Below are 20,207 nucleotides of genomic sequence, written 5' to 3'. Positions count from 1 at the left end.
GGAAGCAAGCCTCAAAGAGAGTTCAAAAGAATGAGGGGAAGTTTTGATGAGGGAGGAAAGAATACTGGACCAGAGTGAGAAGAGTTTCTAAACATACAGAATAGAAGATTTGAAAATCAAAGAGTGGAGATAAATCAACAAGCCAGATGAACTTTGATGTCTGGACCCAAAGCTGAATATGTATAGACCCTGGAATGAGGGAAATGTTGCTGGGAATCAAATAATAAGGAAGTTCTCTTTGGAAAGGTGCAATTTATTATTTTGAATGAGACTTTGTAATTTTTTAGAATCTATCAGTCTGTGAAATTATTGTCTAAAGAGAAGTTAAATACAAGATACACAGTCAACTCCATCCTGCTTGGGGCACATTAACCAGTTTGCAGATAAAATGTTGTTGACTAGATCCCTATCCTTCAGTGCTACCTGTGTCCAGTGCTTGAAGCACCCCCAGGCCTTTGCTGAGCGCTGCGGGGGAGGAGCCCAGCTCCTAGCAGCCTTCCCTGGGGACGTCAGTCTCAGGCCCCAGACACCCAGGAGGCAGTTACCAAGCCAATATTACTCTATCCCAGCTAGTCACCAATTGAGGTCACTGAAATTATGATGCAGGATTGTTTGTGGAGGCTTCTTTCCACATTTCCCCCTTTTGCTGAAGCAAGTGGTTCCTTCACATGGAAATCCCCCTTCAGGCTGTGATTAATTTAAACAGATTAAATTAGTTAACCAATAAAACTCAAATACAGTTGTCATTTGTTTACTAATAATTTTCCCCACTTTGCTCCTTATCAAAACATTATGCCACATAACTTTGACTTTTCAATAATAAGTTTTTTTTTTTTAAAGAGTGTCTTTAGTTGAAAGGCCAATAGTGGTTATGACACATAGTTAAAATATTTTATTGCTACTTTTCTCTGTGGTCTCCTTATACATCACTAACTTAATATACTTTTTCTACAAAAAAAATATATATACATTTTTTTCCATGAGCTCCCCTCCTTGAAAATAATTGGGATTTTTGCAAGTAGTGGAAACACTAATAATCATTATAATAGAGCTAGAATTGTAGGAGCCAGGGAGGTGATACAGAAGGGAAACAGGTCAAGTGTGCAGGCCCTCCTAAAGCAGGGGGCCATTTCTTAGCCCCAGCTGACTAGTTGCCAGGCAAAAGTGTGGGGCCAATGTTAGCAATCTTTCAACTGGTCAGGGGAAATTAGAAATCTGGATTTTTATATGAAATCTCCTATTTCTTAGGAGCTATCAACTAGTAAATGAAAATGGCAATAATTAATTGTTTACTGTTATAATTGTAGTAGTAGTAAATTAAAGAAAGGGGGAAAAAAAGAGAAATTTGAGTCCTCAGTTTGTGACCTTTGTGGAGAGACATGAGCAAGGTACCAGGAAAACACAGAGAAACTTTTCCTGAAGGTACCTGGGGAAGACCTCCAAAAGGTAGTGAGGAATTTGAGCTAACTCCAGAAAGATAAATACTGAGGGAGTTTGTATTAAGACCAGAGCTGGACAGCAGCTAAAGGGGTAAAGACAGATTTTTGCTTAGAAGTTATTGCAGTAGGGGAAAAGGAACTCCACTATAGAGCTGGGGTCAGTTCTGAATACAACACAAACAACTGGGGATTTACAGCCAAGGAGCAGGTTTGGGGTGCAGGTGGGGTGGGCGTGTCAGTGACGGAAAATTACTAAGAGGAACATCACGGGTTGGGATGGATTCTTGCTAAACTGATCTAACAGGATTCTTACTGAGGGCAGGTCAGATAGATCTGATATCACCTGGGGGAGGATGGGGGATGAATAAGTTTGATCAGACATGGAGGATGATCACATATTCAAGGGTGTAGATTGTCACTAAACTAATTTAGCAAGATTCTAGCTAGAACTGGGATCTTGAGGACAAGGCCCAAGGATCGAGCCTAGTCAGAAATGGCTCAGATGCACCCATCTAGAGCTTGGTCCAAGGAGAAAGTCTTTGTCATTTGCCATGTAGCATGGGGGTAGGAAGTATACATATGATGTGTATCATGGGGAGTACTAATAAGAATTAAGGTTCCGTGTGCAAGGGCACAGAACTGAGCGACAGTGTGACCTTTGGGGAGAATGTCAGGAGCTTTGAAAGGATGTGTTTGGGAGGACCGTGACAAGAGGACTGAAGAATGGCACTATATGCTTGGTTAATACATCTAGTCTGTGTCTTGGGAGTGTCAAGGGGCACTTGGATGTACTCAGGAGGAGAGTGTTTTGATGTGGTTGTGTTGTCGTGAGCTCATCACTCTGGCCACAGTGTGAAGAATAGATTGGCGGGGAGTTGGGGAGACCAATTGCAAAGCTCTTGCGATGGTCCGGGTAGAAAATAACGAGGTTGAGTGACGTAGAGGAGGGGAACCTTCAGAAAGATGATTAGGAAATAAACATGTTGGATTTTGTGACTCATTAGGTGTTGTTGGTGGGGGATGTAATGCCAAGAGAAAAGACACTAAGATGACTTTATGGTGGGGTCCTTCAATGAAAAGAGAAAATACAAATAAGACAAGAAAAAGGTTTTGAAGGAAAAATAATGAATTCAGCTTTGAATAACATGCTGAGTTCACTTTGGTGGGAAAATCCTGCAGGTAGTTGGAATAGTAGGTCTGAACTTCAGGAGAGACCATGGCTGGAGGCTGGATGGTCAGGAGTGACCATCTGCAAGTGGATGAGATCTCCCAAGGAGAGAGTATAGAGGAAGGGGAGATACGGTCCAGGGGAAGCCAAGAGAGGAGGGAATCTCTAGAAGTAGCCCCTCCTGGGTGATGTGTAGAGAATTCACCTGGGGCCCACGATCTGTCTAGATTTTATGACAGATTTCAGTACGGTTGATTCTTGCAGTTCTCACTTCTCACTTCTTCCTTTTCCTTTTAGGTTGTTTTACCACCTCACCTAGAGAAGATCCGAGACAGGCTGGCTGAAAACATCCACGAGCTTTGGGGAATGAATAAAATAGAGCTTGGCTGGACTTTTGGCAAGGTATGTGTTTGAGTGGCCGGGCCAGGGTGGAGGGTTGGGTTGCCTTGTTACCTGGAAGCGTTCTCCAAAGACTCACATGAGAAACAAACCTCACAAGCCCAAACCCACTGGTTCTTACTGACTCCCATCCAGCTCTCACTGAGTACAGCAGCCTTGCTTGGGAGTTTGTTGAACTGCAGTCAGGAGTGCTGGGGAGACCAGCACTGCACAGACAGACCCAGGACCCTGTCTCCTTCTTACTCCCAGATGCTGGTCATTTTCTTCAGGGAATATCGAATGTGGTCAACACTTAGCTCCTCCTTCAGAGCCTCACATCTCCCTTTCTCTTCAGAAAAAGCTGTTCTCTCTGCATGGCTGGTGAAAAGAGGCTGATTCATTGTTGTGAGTCAGAATTTGTTTAGTGTGGTTTTCAGATGCATCACTAAGATTAATGGACACGCAGAGGAGGTTAAGGAATCTCTTTCACTAGAAAACATTTTTCAAAGAGGATGTAAATTGACTTTGTTCTGTGACTTGTATAAGGTCATGTCGGAGGGCAGAAGGATCTGTGATTCTGAAGCTCCCTACGACCCTGGCACTCTCAGATTATGCACATTCCAGCTTAGTTACTGAAAGCGTCCCTGCACTCTAGCACTTATATATTGATATAGCTCCCATACATATTCTCCTGATATACGACCACCTCTTTGCTGTATGCTCTTTTAACACCACAAACCTCTCCTTTGAGAACGAATTACAATTGCAATTGTAAATTTATTTCTATGATGATTGTCTTACTACTGCATGAGACTGTATCCTTCATGGGGCTGGGGCTACCCCAGCTCACCATTGAACTCCTAAGGTCTAGCTCACTGCCCACCACATAGTAGACATTTGACAAATGTTTGTGGAATGAATGAATGAATTAGTTAATGTCTGGATCTACACCGTCCAATACAGTAGCTATGGGCCACATGTGGCTACTGAGCATTTAAAATGTGACTAGTCTGAGTTGAGATGTGCTGTAAGCGTAAAATACACATTGGATTTTCAAGACTTTCTATGAAAAACTAATATAAAGTAGCTCAGAAATAATTTCTTATATTAATTACTTGTTAAAATGGTAAGGTTCCAGGTGTATTGGGTTCAGTAAAATACATTATTAAAATTCATTTCACCTGGCTTTTTCGTTTGTTTTGTTTTTGTTTTTTGTTTTCTTGCTTTTCTCATATGGCTACTAGGAAATTTGAAATGACAAATGTGGTTCACGTTGGTGGCTGACTTTGTGCTTCTATTGGACAGTGCTGGCCCAGATTCTGTAGTCCTTTATGTTCTGAAGAATGCTACCCTGCAGTGGCACTGTGGTTCCATGAGTTTTGGACAGGCAGGAGCATGGCTACCACGCATAAAATGGCTTCTCTAGGAAAGTATGTTCTGAATGCAGACACTTGACTAGAAGCAGTCCTCAGAACACAAGCCACTGGCAGCCTGGGGGCGGCGTGTATCATCTATTAGAGAGAAGATCGTCTATTTGCCTATCAGCAAATAACTGTCTTTGTCTTGCCTGATATGAATTACCTGGGCCATGTTTCCAAAGCGTGTCTTTTCTGTTTCCCAAGGCAGTGCCAGTTGTCAAAACTTAAATTATATTCTTTCTTATGTTGTCACCTAGATACGGGATGACAACAAAAGACAACACCCCTGCCTTGTTGAGTTTTCAAAGCTACCTGAAACTGAGAAGAATTATAACCTACAAATGTCAACTGAAACCTTAAAGTGAGTGTTTAATTGAATTGAATTTGGACTAAACAGTGAGTGGATGATTTAATGCCTTATAACTAAACTACAAACCTGTTGTCTCTCGAAAACGTGATGCATTCTGACAGAGTAGCCAGGATGGGGATTATTCATGCCACGAAAGGGTTCAGCATAGTGAATAACACGTCTACTATTGTTATTTAGCATATATAGTTCTTTAGAGACCATTTGCTATTTGCCAGGGACAGGGAAAAGGTAGGCAGAAAAAAAAGCAGAGAAACTTAGAATCAAAGGACCAAGTGCCTCTTCTAGTTCATGTATAATCAAGGAAAGAAGGTAAGATATATAGTAGGTTCTAGATCATACTGAAATTGGACAACTTAACCTCTCTAAGTCTCCATTTTCTCATCTACAACATGAGGATAGTAATAGTTCTTATCTCTATATAATTGTTGTAATGGTTCAATGAGATGATAAATATTTTTTTTAAAAGATAAGGCATTTCTAAAAATGAATGGGAAAACATGGTTTAATGCACAAACATTCCATTTAAAAGTAACTTTTAGCTTCTCTGTGATCCCACCTGTGGTTTAAACCCTGATTCAGATCTTCATTTTTTTAGCCCCATTTTATATCTCCCTTCTCGAATTCCCTTTGTGCTGGTTACCTGTGCTTCTCTGCATTGTATTTCTCTGTCTGATAGTTGGTGCAGAACTTTTTAACACTGTGGTCTTGCTGGCATAATGATGCTCTGTCAGGTTGCTTTGTCTCATAGGCTCCCCGTATGTGATGTCTTCCATCACACTGACCCTTCTTGAGGATGTGGCTTTGGTACCTCATGGTGTCCAACACAGCTCAAGACACTTCGTACAGGGAGCACGTGGGAAATACTTGCTGACCTCTGGGTTCTCCCAAAGGGGCTATTAACTAACTTTTTGTTGCATTCTTGCTACCGTCTAAATCACGAGTTGGCAAACTAAGGTCCACAGGCCAATCTAACCAGCCACTTACTTTGGTAAAAAAGTTTATTGTAACAAAGCCAAGCTCATCACTTTGTGTATTTTCTATGGCTGTTTTCACTCTGTAATGGCAGAGGTGAGTAGTTGTAGCGGAGACATAAAGACCACAAAGCCTGAAATGTTTCCTCTCTCGCCCTTTACAGAAAAAGTCTGGTAACCTCTGGTCTAAGTGAATGAATATTGTATGTTTTTATCACACAGGTTAGGGTTCTCGCTGTCCTTCACCTTGCAGTTGACCCTTGTTTCCTCTCTCTGTTACGTCACAGAACCCTCCTGGCCCTGGGGTGCCACATCGCTCATGTTAACCCGGCTGCTGAAGAGGATCTCAGGAAGGTCAAGTTGCCCAAAAAGTAGGTGATCATTTAATGGTCAGAGACTTTAATGCTTCAGTCTGAATTTTTAAACTGGGAGGACAGGAGGCCCACGCACAGAGGCAGGTGATGGCCCCAGATACTTCTAGCACCAGCTCAGGATGTCTCCATCAGGTACCTAGACTGCCCTGAAACCCCCAGACGGAAGCCGGCTGAAGTAGAGTATTTTCAGTGCTTCTGCCTGGACCTATACTACTATCTACTAGGGTTAGTTTTGAGCCAGATGTGGCACTCAGATGGATACGCTGTGTTGGTCTATAAGAAAAGCAGTTGGCACGGGAGCTTGAAGATCGTCGGTAGCCACAGCAAAGATTCAGTCCTCTGTCACTGGGCCAACCTTGCAAGTCCCTTGTGGAAATGTGCGTCACTGCCAAGATTTAATTTGGCCCCTAAATCTGCATGTGTCCTCTCCCTCTCGCCCGTGCATTCACCGAGCCATGTGTTCTCACACATTCAGATGCGAGCCCACGGGCGCATCCCCTGGCTCACTTGCTCACCCGCACACGTGCCAGCCTCGGGTGCGCACGCATTCACACCCAGGTGTCGTAATGACTTATGAGCCAAGGCAGTGCCGGCTCTTAATCAAATGCTTATCTTCCCCTTCCTCCCTGTGAAACTCCCAAGCTGCCAGGCTCCACTCTCAGAGGCAGCTCCTGGTGCCAAGAGCAGCTCATCTGAGAGGCAGCAGCTGAGAGGTGGCTGGGGGCGGCGCTCAGCAAGCAACACGTGTTGACTCTGCCCAAAGTCAGGCATCCCTAGGAGGTGGACGAGGGGCCATATCACGCCTACAGTCGACCTTGTATCTCGCGCTGCTCACAGGTTCTTGGGTCGAGTAGCGCTGGTCTGCAGGTCATCACATTTGGGCTCTGGCCCTGATCTGGGCAGTCCGTGGCCTTGGGGCGCTGGATGCCCCTGGACTCACATTCCCACGTGACTGTGGTCAGTTACTCTCCTGTGAGTCACTCCACACAGGGCCCTGCTCCTCTCCACTCACACGATGCGTCTACCTGGACTCACACTGAGCTTTTCCCGTCTTCACGTTATCTATCAAATTATCTGTCGAATTACAGACATTTGTGACTCCTGGACTGGACAGCAAACCATGAGGATCATTCAAGCTCACAAACTCTCTCATGTTATGATTTTTTAAACTTCTCAAAATGAAGGTTTAGCTTTCTTAGACTGAGTGATCATTCTTTGCTGATTTGTAAGAAACCGTTTGGCTCAAGGTCCTGTCCGTGCCAATGTGGTCATAAGCTTTTGTGCTTTTGAAGCGAGACCAAGGAGCTTCGGGTGATGTTACATTACACGGAATGTGCCCATCGTTTGTAGGGCAGAGTAGTTTTCTTAGGAATAAGGGTGGATTTGCACAGACCATCCACTTTCTCCAACAGTCGCCTTAATCTGTGACATGCATTGGCAAAAAGGATGGTGGATGGGGGTCTTCTACTAAAGACTTGAGATAGAGCTGAGCTGTCCATTCTGCCAAAGATAGAATCTGTGACTGTAGCCTTGTTTTCCTAGTGTTCTGACCCTGTGCTATTGGTCTAAAATCTGGAATGGGGGAGCCGTACAGTTCTGTTCAAAATATATTTTTTCCATTTACTTCTAGCTACATGATGTCCAATGGCTATAAGCCAGCCCCTTTGGATTTGTCTGATGTGAAGCTGTTACCTCCTCAAGAAATGTTAGTGGATAAGCTTGCAGAAAATGCACACAACGTTTGGGCAAAAGACAGAATAAGACAAGGATGGACCTATGGCATTCAACAGGTGAGACGTGCTGGGTCAGGCCTGCTGGAGAAGCCAGGTGATGTGATCGTGCATTAAAATGCCATTTTGCTTTGGTGGGTATTAGATTGGAAGGTGGAGGTTGCCCTTGCACTCTGTTCCTCATGCCTCAGCACCTTCCTTGTTTATAGAATCATGGGGCTGGATGGAATTTGTAATGGTCACATTGATATTAACTCCAGGCATAATTCCAGTTTTTCAGCAATGGGTAGGCTTACGTTTCCTTTGTTGGTCGGGTTCACTTGTGATCATGTTGCCCTGTGTATATGGCCACCGGCCGCATCTTCTCTCATTCCCCGTCTTGTTGCTTGCCTCACGGAGGGCTGAGCTTTCGTGCACTCTCCGAGGCCAAGGTAAGGCTCTCATAAATCAATGTCACAGCTCAGCAGTATTTCTGGGACAGTCCCAAGTATCTACCACTGAAGGGGAAGCTAGCCCAGGAGAGAGGCAGACGAGCCCACCAAGAAGCCTGTGCCCCCTTACTTCAGTCCACAGGGCCAAGATTCTTGGGCAGGGTTCTTAGTTTATCCAGAGGCAGCCTGAGAGCCCAGCAAGGAATTAAGTGGAGTTTAGAACCAGGGTTCGGCCCAAACCATCTGGCACACCTCTCACTCTGAAATGCCCCCCTCGTCTCAGTAAGTACCGGGCTCAGGGAAGTTCAAGGATAGCTGTGTGCACACGTGTTCATTCATTCCTGAGCCTCCAAACCTGCACGCGTCTGGAACCAAGAAGACCACAGCTGTGGAAACTGCGGCAGGGAAGGGAGTTGGGGGTTCAAAACAGCAGGTTAGGTTATGGTGACGTGTCACTGCTGTTGTGGGCTCGTCTGCCTCTCTCCTGGGCTATTGTCTTCTTAGACCCCATTAAGGAACCGAGGAGGACTGTAATACAAATGTGTGCCTGCTACAATGAAATGGCCCCACTGTGGCTCTGCCACCTTTTCAGATGTTTCTCTGTGAGCAGAGATGTCTATTAAGAACTATTGGGACTTCCCTGGTGGCTCAGTAGTTAAGAATCCGCCTGCCAGTGCAGGCGAAACAGGTTCGAGCCCTGATCTGGGAAGATCCCACATGCCGCAGAGCAACTAAGCCCGTGTGCCACAACTACCAAGCCTGCGCTCTAGAGCCTGCGAGCCACAGCTACTGAGCCCGCGTGCCACAACTACTGAAGCCCGCGTGCCTAGAACCCGTGCTCCACAACAAGAGAAGCCACCGCAATGAGAAGCCCACGCACCACAACGAAGAGTAGCCCCCGCTCACCGCAACTAGAGAAAGCCTGCACACGGCAACGAAGACCCAACGCAGCCAAAAATAAATAAATTTTAAAAATAAATTTAAAAAAAGAATCTGTTGTGAGGAGGCCATAACTGTTTGAATCATGGCATGCTCTTTCATAAGGGAATAGTTACGCAAACCCCCATCTGCCTTGCCTTGGGAATGGAGGTTTCTAACCAATTTCATGACACTTCATTTTATTCACAGGCTGGCATTATTGAAATGGGTTTTTTACTGCTAGTTTTGAATGTTAGTACAAATTTTCCATTTATACTCATTTAATCTTGAAGCAGCAAATATGTACATTGGTAAATATCAAGGCACTGGGAGAAGAGCTAGCAGACTCACCCGAGGAAACCAGGACTGTTGCTGGGAGCGTGTGAGTGGGACAAGCTCTTTGTAAAGATGATAATGCATTTTCTCAGCATCTCTTTTCTCTGGCTTCACATAGGATTTAAAGAACAAAAGAAATCCCCGTCTGGTGCCCTATGCATTATTGGATGAGCGTACCAAGAAGTCAAATAGGGATAGCCTTCGTGAAGCTGTTCGGACTTTCGTTGGTTATGGCTATAACATTGAGCCATCAGACCAAGAACTAGGTAATCAGTGGAGATTGTTCCCTCTGGCCCCAGTTTACTAAACAGGTCTTCTTCTGGCGGAATGCTAACTTTCAACAGGTCTGACTTGCACTATTAGAAATGCTGGTGGTGCTAAAGAGTGCTAAACTCAATGGTGTATTTTAGAAGTGGGGGGAGGGAGGAGGGGCCATGTTGATAATAAAGCAGTGTCCCATGGACAGATGTTTCTGTAACGAGCACGTCTATGACATAATCCCACAGGGAGTAAGTTGTCCTCCAGCATAGCTGAGCTTTTCAGGATATTTGGTCACAAAACCAAGTTACCTTTATTTCTCTTGTTTTCCAAACATGTGAATAGCAGCTTACTTTGGGGCCAGGTAATGTCATCTCTAAATTGAATTCTAGCAGTGATTAAAATCACCAGCTTATGGTTATTTAACATGTCACTGCCATCTCATACCCCAGGGGATACCATAGGCTAGTGGGACAGTAAAACCTGGTTAAGGGGATGGATTTGGAGGAAGACAGACCTGGGTTCAAATCTTTGCTCTCCTTGATTTATGGGGTCTAAGACCTTGAACAGGTGAAGCTCTCTGAGCCTCAATTTCTTCATCGGTAAGAGGAAGACAGTAATACTGATTTCATAGGATTATTGTGAGGAAACACTGAGATTTAGTTTCTACTGCAAAGCAATCACTCACTGAATGGTGGCTTGTATTGTTATTATGATATGATGATGATAGTGATGATTATATTATGAACAGAATGCTGTATTGGCTAGTAGCAGATCTGTCATCAGCCTTTGTTGTTGAAAGTCTTTTGAGGCATGCTCCCTAAATATTAAACCTATGTTCTCTCTCTCCCTCCTGCACCCTCTACTCCCTTTTCTTCTCGATAGCCGACCCAGCTGTGGAGAAAGTCAGCATAGACAAGATCCGCTTTTTCCGGGTAGAGCGCTCTTACGCAGTGAGATCTGGAAAGTGGTATTTTGAGTTTGAGGTAGTGACCGGAGGAGACATGCGTGTCGGCTGGGCCAGGCCAGGCTGTCGGCCTGACATTGAGCTGGGGGCCGATGACCAGGCCTTTGTGTTTGAAGGCAGCAGGGTGAGTCTGGCTGGTGTCCGCATGTCCTCAGTCCGGGTTTTTCTGCTTCAGATATTTCCCCAGAAGTGAAAAGTGCTGAGTATCTGGATCTCTGGCTTCAAAAGGGAGGAGCCACCGCACTGGCTAATTGAGACCATAGAATGATCATCACTTAGTGTTTGTCCCTTCACTCTTTCCTCTGGAGAAAGGGAGGGCTACACACTCTCGTCCTTTCCATGGTCACCTCCGTATCTGCCTTGCCTCTGAGCCCATGTTCCCCTCTTCAGGGGAGGCTCACAGAACACTGTGCAGCCAGTATGAGGGAAAATCTTACCACTTTGTCTTAGAGGGAGTTCGGCTTGTTTTCATAGCTGACTAGGTATTGGGAGACTCAGGCCATCTTTTCTGATGAGCCTTGTATATCTTGGTTTCATGCATCTGTAGATAGACCACTCCTCCCTGTGAGTTGTCCTTGGTAGGAAGGGAAGTGCCTTGTAGAAACCAGGTACCACTGCCCATTAGGAGAAATTATTCATGGGGTCATTTCTCCAGTAGTACAGGGCCCTCTAGGCTAGGACCTCCATTGCTCTGAGCCCTCGCTCTTGTTTTCTAGGGCCAGCGTTGGCATCAAGGGAGTGGGTATTTTGGACGGACCTGGCAGCCAGGAGATGTGGTTGGATGTATGATTAACCTGGATGATGCTTCAATGATCTTCACGCTGAATGGGGAGTTGCTGATCACCAACAAAGGCTCTGAGCTTGCCTTCGCTGACTACGAGATTGACAATGGTAAATCCACCAGCTTTCCCCCCTTCCACCTCTACGAGATGAAAGGAAATCTAGGGAGCAGGGTGAGATCTTCTACCTCCTCACTTAGGACACACTGACCTTTGCAGATTTGAAACCCTGGTGGTGAAGATGAGATCTTATGCTATCATTTTTGAAGGATCAAGACAAATAATATTAGGTGATAGTTGATGTGTGCAGTGTAAATCTAAGCCTGAACTTGCCGAGAGGCTGACCAAGGGGCTCTCCTCTAATCCCCTGCCCTGTGCCTTGGCATGTTAAGGTACCTCACGTTTCCCGGTATCACAAAGGAAATGCTAATTGCATGTAGACTAATAACCCTGGCAGGAGAGAAAAGGTGGTGAGTTAAAGAATTATCCTCATATTCTGAATTGAATTGTCAATCTGAATGTCTGTGTAATTGACCTTGATGCTTTGATGAGAATCACTGAAACACAGAAGTTTGACTTAGCTGTTCCCTTGAATGAAACAGAATTTATTTTGAAAGTCAAGCATGCTATGAAACCCAAGCACACTTGCACTTGTTAATGGCCGTGAATAGACTGCAGTCAGGGCAGTGCTTCCGGCTACACAGAGGAGCGATGGGCGCTTCTTATTTCCCATCGACAGAGCTACGTTATGTACCGAGGCTGTTGGCACCAGGAGAAGGGAGTACTGGACTGGGAGTTAGCTGACTCGCTCCTAACAAACTGTGTGGCTCCCAGACGGGCTTGGCTTGACTTCTCTGGGCTTTGCCTCCTACATCTGTACCAGAAAACAGGATGATAGACTGCATAAGTGCCAGCATCCTTCTCAGTTGTAAAATTCTATGACAGTGACTGAATACCAGCTGTGGTCACACCCCTGTGCTGGGTGCTTTGCCACTCTCTGCTGCTTCAGTACAGACGAGAAGGAGGCAGGGAGGTGGAGAGGAAAAGAGGCTGCTCTGGGTCAGGAGGCCTGGTTTCCTGTCCTGCCTCTGCCCTTCCCACCTGTGACATCTCGGGTTGACTTTATTTAATGTCTTTTAATGAAAGACATTTATTTAATGTCTTTTTACCTCGTTTCCCTCTCTGTAAATGATTAGGGTTCCTGGTAGCTTTAAATTTCTGAGACTTTACAAAAAGAAACAGTCCTCCCTCCCCACCCTGAAAGTTAAAAAAGATAAAACTGCACAGGCAAAAGCAGCAGAAATACATGAGTATGTTTTTTTGTTTTTTGGGTTTTTTTTGCGGTACACGGGCCTCTCACTGTTGTGGCCTCTCCCGTTGCGGAGCACAGGCTCCGGACGCGCAGGCTCAGCGGCCACGGCTCACGGGCTCAGCCGCTCCGCGGCATGTGGGATCTTCCCGGACCGGGGCACGAACCCGTGTCGCCTGCGTCGGCAGGCAGGCTCTCAACCACTGCGCCACCAGGGAAGCCCGAGTATGTATTTTTAATACATATAAGATATTATGTATTTACAATGTGGTTTAGCTTTACAAATCACTTTCACACTTTTTGCAGACATCTATTATCTGCAACATGCATATCCAACTGTACCTTAAAAGAGCTTTAAAGATTTTTCTAAGAGACCACATATTTGGGGTAATAGAAAAGTTGCAAGTCAACGTATTTTCCTAGAAAGACAGGGTGACTGAAGCCAGATGGTGTCATATTTTAATGCCTTCTAAAAAGGTTTAAAATCAAAGTTTTGAAAAATATGGTTTTGGAAACAACTGGGAAAGATGTTGCCAGCAGAAAGAATGGTTTATGCTCTGGTTCAGAGGCAAAGAGGGGGAAATCATGTCGGTGGGCATGAGGGCAGTGGAGAAGAGTATCCTCTGGCACTGCTCTTTGGAAACAGATATTTACCAAGTACCCATCACAGGCAGTGCTCTCTTCATGAGGCTGGAGGAAAATGAAGAATTAGAAGATTCAGATTCATCCCCAAGGAGCGTAGCTCCCTAGAGCAGGAAGAGTCCAAAGACCAGAGACCTTGTTATGGTTCCCCTGAGTGTGGATTCGGGGAGGTTACTTGTCTGTGAGACTTTGGCTCAACCTAAGGAGGAGACAAGACTCTTGTCTATGTGCAGAGTTCTAAGAATTCTGTAAAGTCTAAAGCCTTGCTACTCAAAGTGTGGTCCAGTTGTTATAAATGCAGACTCTCAGACCCCATGCCTGTCCTACTGATTCAGAAACTGCATTCAGACAAGACAGTCCGGTGGTCCCTATGCACTTTAAGGTATGAAAAGCAGTGGTCTAAAGTATACACAACTGTAAATAGTAGCAAAATTAAGGAGTTCATTTTCTAGTTGGAAAAATAAATCAGATGAAAATACGGAAAGGTAACTACCAGTGTGAAGCGGTGGGTTAAAAATGGCAAATGACCAATGCAGGATGAAAATTCTATAAGAATGGGGTTGGAACTGAAGGTTAAATTAAAAATATGAGCTGTCTGCCTCTGAGGAGAAGGGTCTTCTTCTAAGGGGATGTGAGTCGAGTAATAGTGTGGAATCAGGAAACGGCAGGAAAGAGTGACGATACATTTTGGAAGATTTGTGTACGGAATTTACAGAAGATGAAGGTGGAAAGAACAAGAAGGTGCAGATGATAGCCTCAGACATCAAGACTTGGTCTTTTTATTCAAAAAACTTTCTTTATTGTCTAATCTGGGCCCAGCATCCTTGGACTCCACTCTCTATGACATGGGGAGCTGTCCTAGGGTTTGTGCAGAAGAATACTATAAAGAAGAGGGATGTTTTAGGAGAACTCTGTTTTTAGAGATCAGCTGTGCTGTAATGAAAGAGAAGCCTCATAGACCTTTTGTGTACAGAGACATGATTTAACCTCCAGAATAACTGAGTCTATTATTAGCACTCTGTTTTATAATAGAATTGTACTGTACTGTGTTAACACACTGTACTGTAGTATTGTATCGCACTTTAATCACACAGAGACAAGATCATTGGGAGGCTCTTTCAGTTCTGTGATGGCTCAGGAGTCAGAGGAAGGGCAGTTGAGAGGGAGTCTGCGTGCTTTTCTTTGATGACCATAACCCAGAGGCCTAGAATCACCATATAGCATCTCTCTATCCTCTGCATAAAGTGGAAAGAGGCAGAAATTCTTGCCTTGAGCTGTTAGGAAAAGCATCTGTTGAAAATAAAACATCTTGTGCATTATAGCCCCATATCGAGAAAAATCCCCTATATGTTTGTGTTCTGGTCACCAGCACCCCAGCCTTGGTGCAGGCCATTCACCCCAGAGGGAGTTGTGCTGTGCGAAGTTTTTAGTCCTTTGGGGGAAGGAATGGGGGCAGGCACTACCATTCGTGGCTGGTTTTTTTCCTCTGGGTTATTTATAAGTTGTCATCTCCATTCTCTCCTGTATCACAGATGATCTACTCTTACCGGCCTCATTAGAATTTTCCTAATCATTGTTCCCTGGCCTGGACCATCACAGCTCACAGTGTTCTCGCCAAAAGGCATCTGGAAGCTCAGAAGCTTCCACGGTGAAACCTTTGCTATTAGTGTTCTCTTTTATCCCATTTGAAGGAAAGGAAGAGAAAGTTCTGCACATGGTGCCAGACCTCAGAACATGCTGTCTGGAAGAGGCTTCAGTGCTGGTGTCCTGTTCTGCCTGTACCGGGCACTCTCCTGGGGCACCTCCTGCCTCGCGCCAGCTTCAGCGTCTGCAGGGGCAGCCTCCCAGGCTCTTCCTGCCACTGGCCCGTCAGGGTTTAACAGATCCCCCAGCTCTGCTGGCAGCTCTTCCGTAGGCAGCAGATGAAACTTCCTTGCGGGCAGTGTTGCCACCATCTGCGCACAGACACACTGGTACCCAAGCTCCCCCTGTCATCCTCTCCCCGGATGCGTGCTATGGCAGGGGAACGTGACCTCTGGTTTCCTGTGTTTTCTACAAGGCTTGTGACCATCTCAGTGCCGTCCCCGAACACCATCTTTGTGAGGCTTAGAAAATTAAAATTAATGGGTAAAACGTGAGCTGCTGGATTGAGACTCTCAGAAACAGCCCAGGGGTGGTCTGGGCAGTCATTTAACCACCTCGCCCCAAGATCTGAGTCTTTCCATTACTGGGAGTGATTTGCTCTCATGTCTTTCTTCAGCTTGAAATGGACTAAAAATGGATCCATGGTTGGGATTGTGTAGATAATTGGTTTCTTTCCAAGCTCCTGAATTATAAAAAGATGACCTCCTGGCTGACTCTCCTCCTAATCACAAAGCCGTATGAGGCCTTGTGATTCAAAGTTTATCAGAACCTGGGGTCCTCTGCAGGATTTAAATGCGTGTGTTCTCGACATACCTTTCCTAGAACAGGAATTCTATGCACATCTAGGTTCCAAGTAAGGCCGTTTGCAAATTTTCTCCTCAAACCTCTTCAATGATGTCAGCATAATTACTTCTACTAGGCCGCATGTAGGGACGGAGTACTGCTTTTCCCCTTTATTTTTCCGTTTTCTTACTTCTCCAGTCTCATTTGAAGCTAGGGATTCATTGAGTTGTGTGCAAAGTGCAAATCCTTGTGTGTGCACGACATTGTTCACAGTAATGCCAGGTGGCCTTACCAAGTGGATCTGTCCATCCAGATCAACTCCAGGGAGCCGTGTGGCCACTTGAAGAAGGCAGCCCCTCTCCTCCAAGGGGCCTGGAGTGCTTTGTGGCTGTAGGTCTCCAGCTGCCTGATCTAGAGGCAAACTAATCAACTACACGACACTTAGGAAAATCATCTGAAAAGTGAAGGAAGAGTTCATCTCAAAGCCAGTCACTGGAGATAAGAATTAGAAAGCAGTCATCCGGGCCTCAGTCCCCATTGCTTGCTCTTTCTGGACTGCTCTCGGGCAGCCTTGTTCACATGCTGGCTCCACATACTTACCAAGAGACAACTTGAGCAAGTAAGTTATCAACTTGCTAGGCCTCGGTTTCCTCATCTGTAAAATGGGCACAATAATGAGCTAGATCTGTAGAGCGCTGAGCCCAGGGCCTGACACCTAGAAAGTACTTGATAAATATTAGCTGGTAGGATTTATCATCATTGTTCCCCCTTATCTGTCTATCAAGCAGAGTTATCAAGTTACATGAAGTTGTAACTTCTCAAGTAAAGAAGTTGTAGAAATGGAGCAAAGTCTCTCCACCAGGTGGAGGGAGCTGATTAAATATATCCAGTTTTCAAGTATTCTTCCCCAGGAGAAAGTGCTGGTGCCTCATGAAGATGTAGCTTTGCTCTCGGTCCTTTCTGGAGTTTCTCTTTTCTGGCTCAAGCCTGGGATTTAGCTTCTCGTCTGCTGCTGTACAGAGCTGTCCCCGCTAGTCTCGAGGAGGTCCCTGACACTCCCTCCTGTTGCTTTGACATCCCCAACTTCTGTTTCAGAGTCTGTTTTCAGTCAGTGTTCAGCTCTCCCCCCATAGAGATGGCTTCTGCCTCAGAGGGACAGCGCTCTGCTCTGTAATGCGTACAGCCCTCTGCCCTAGGACATAACTGCTGTTTAAATTCATCCCCTGTAACCTTCACCCCCTCTCTTGCACACTGACTGTCAGCTGCTCTGTGAGTCAGAGGGTGTGGGATCTTTTCCCATTTTGTCACTTGCCCTTCTTACAACCTTGGTCAAGTCTGTTAGCTCCTCAAACCTTCAGATTTATCTTCAGCAAAGTACTGTCCCCTCTGCTGATGGCTTAGGAACAATGAGGAGCCCAAGTTCCTTAGAAAAAAGACCTCATGCAGATATGACCTTTCTTCCTTTCTGCATGCATCTTGCATTGTCAGGGGGTCTATAACTAGGAAGTCGTTGATATGATCTGGGTTATTCAGAAGTCCTCATTGTTTTTGAATCTGCTGCTTACTTATCCCATCATTCAAGTTATTGGAGAAGAAAGGGGAAGAGAGACTTTCCTTTTTTTATTGATTTTATTGAAGTATAATTGATTTAGAATGTTGTGTTAATTTCTGCTGTACAGCAAAGTGATATATGCATTCTTTTTCATATTCTTTTCCATTATGCTTTATCACAGGATATCAGATATAGTTCCCTGAATGTTTATCCATTCTATATATAATGGTTTGCATCTGCTAATCCCAAACACCCAAATAGCCCTCCCCCACCCCTACCCCTTGGAAGCAACAAGTCTGTTCTCTATGTCTGTGAGTCTGTTTCTGTTTCCTAAATAAGTTCATTTATGTCATATTTTAGATTCCACATATAAGTGATATCATATGGTATTTGTCTTTCTCTGTCTGACTTCACTCCCTATGATAATCTCTAGGTCCATCCGTTTTGCTGCAAATGGCATTATTTCATTCTTTTTTATGGCTGAGTAATATTCCCATTGTATATATGTATCACATCTTCTTTATCCATTCATCTGTCGATGGACATTTAGGTTGTTTCCATGTGTTGGCTATTGTAAATAGTGCTGCTTTGAACATTGGGGTGCATGTATCCTTTTGAATTATGGTTTTCTCTGGATATATGCCCAGGCATGGAATTGCTGGATCATACAGTAGCTCTATTTTTAGTTTTTTGAGGAACCTCCATACTGTTCTCCATAGTGGCTGCACCAACTTACATTCCCACCAGCAGTGTAGGAGGGTTGCCTTTTCTCCACATCCAAGAGAGACTTTCTTAAGATGTCCTATCTCTGCTCACATCACGGATGGAACGCTTCAAAATCATGTCTCCAACATAAAACTACTGTAGTGGTACTTTTCCAGGTTGAAAACCAAAGTACTCTCTTGCAGGTGCGCATGTCTTACCACACAACATTCACTCTTGTGCGTTCCATTTGTCATCCCCACTTCTGTAAGCTGCTGGTGATCAAGATGGTTTCTTTTCCTTCCTTCACATCTTCTCATAGCATAGAGCAGAGCCCTCTGGCCCAGTAGGGACCCAAAAGTTTTGCCAATAATCAGTCCTTATTCCATACTGGAATCAGATCTCCAAAGATTCCTCATTTATAAAAATCTCTGTCTCTAGAAGGGGATAGTTTCATCTATCCCAGTCTCGAATGCCATGCCAGAAACAGCAATGCTCAGGACGGTGCATGAATCTGTGCTTGTCTGATGGACCAGACCGTCTGCCTTACCGAGTGGTGGGACCACCAGTCCCCGATGGTCCTGGGAGGAGGCTCTTTGTACAGATGTCACCGTCATTGCTAGGAATTCACTGGAGCTCTCTTACTCAGAAATAGTATTAAATAGTGTCCTAAATGAGTTCATAGTTTCTGAAAGCAACCAGCTCAGTTTGGGAGGGATTTATCTTTCACTTACGAGACTTATTTACATAGAAACTTTGTGGCTTAGATAATAGTATATAAGCACTGGTTTTAGGAGGAGTGCATTTTGCCTTTGGTCTCTATGAGCGACTTACTGTTGAACATAAATTCCCTCAAAATAGACCTTTAAACATCCCCTTAAATAAGCACCGCCCTCCTAGGAGTGACACGGTTTTCCTTGTAGGGACTCCAAGCCCTGCTTTAGCCACCAGCCTCCGAGCCCTTCCTCCTTTTCTGAGCTCTCCTGGCAGCCTCAGCTGCCCTCTGGCTGCCTGCCGCACATCTTCCCAGATCTGGGATAATTAGTGCTTTCCCAGTTCTGCTGATTTGTTGGTCCACAATTATGATTCATAAATAGCCTAACAAACAAGAACACCAAATAATCTGAACTTCTGCCTTGGGTCTGTTCTGCCTGGCAGTGTTATAATATGATGAGGGTACAGAAGAGAGCTTGGAGAGGCAGTCACTGTAAGAGTGAACAGAGTTTTCTGTGTCTCCTGCTTGAAAATCTCGCTTTCCTGCTTAGGAGCAGAAGGCTGAAGGCTGAGAGGATGGGGTTTGTAAACTGTATTTTGTAAACAAGCAGAATCATTGTGTTAGCATCCAAAACTTCTTAGGAGCATACTCTCAAAATGACACGAGCCATTAGACCTCTCATTTCACTGGAGGAGGTGCTGAGACCTAGAAAAGTTGGGTGGTTTACACCAAGTCATTCTTTAGGCATTGTTTTGTTTGGGGGCAGTATTTAAAATTATCTAAGGGCCTAAGATATGGAAGCAAGGTAAGTGCCCATCAACAGATGGATGGATAAAGATGATGTGGTGTGTGTCTATACACACACACACATACATACACATACAATGGAATATTATTTAGCTATAAAAAAGAATGAAAATCTGCCATTTGCAACACCATGGGTGGATCCAGAGAGTATTATGCTTAGTGGAATAAGTCAGACAGAGAAAGACAAATACTCTGTGTTATCACTTATATGTGAAATCTAAAAAATAAAACAATTGAAGGACTATAACAAAACAGACTCACAGATATTGAGAACAAACTGGTGATAACCAATAGGGAGAAGGAAGTGGGGAGGGTCAAGTTAGGGGTATGGGATTAAGAGACACAAACTAGTGCTTCCCTGGTGGCGCAGTGGTTGAGAGTCCGCCTGCCGATGCAGGGGACACGGGTTCGTGCCCCAGTCTGGGAAGATCCCACATGCCGTGGAGCGGCTGGGCGTGTGAGCCATGGCCGCTGAGCCTGCACGTCCAGAGCCTGTGCTCCGCAATGGGAGAGGCC

At 44.9% G+C, this 20,207-nt stretch overlaps 1 protein-coding gene across 6 annotated transcripts in view; it reads left to right on the top strand.

Moving 5' to 3' along the window:
- RYR3 (ryanodine receptor 3) overlaps window positions 1-20,207 on the top strand; it is a 553,937-nt gene that overhangs the window by 329,815 nt on the left and 203,915 nt on the right. For all 6 annotated transcript variants that reach the window (XM_067742171.1, XM_067742163.1, XM_067742181.1 and 3 more), the window contains exons 21-27: window positions 2,905-3,009; window positions 4,661-4,764; window positions 6,032-6,115; window positions 7,749-7,908; window positions 9,652-9,799; window positions 10,677-10,882; window positions 11,475-11,649. In XM_067742171.1, coding sequence (XP_067598272.1) covers window positions 2,905-3,009; window positions 4,661-4,764; window positions 6,032-6,115; window positions 7,749-7,908; window positions 9,652-9,799; window positions 10,677-10,882; window positions 11,475-11,649 — 982 coding nt within the window. The remainder of the gene's footprint in view (window positions 1-2,904; window positions 3,010-4,660; window positions 4,765-6,031; window positions 6,116-7,748; window positions 7,909-9,651; window positions 9,800-10,676; window positions 10,883-11,474; window positions 11,650-20,207) is intronic.

Source organism: Pseudorca crassidens, chromosome 1 (assembly GCF_039906515.1).
Source record: "Pseudorca crassidens isolate mPseCra1 chromosome 1, mPseCra1.hap1, whole genome shotgun sequence".
Lineage (NCBI taxonomy): Eukaryota > Metazoa > Chordata > Mammalia > Artiodactyla > Delphinidae > Pseudorca > Pseudorca crassidens.
This window is presented reverse-complemented; position numbering and strand designations above follow the sequence as displayed.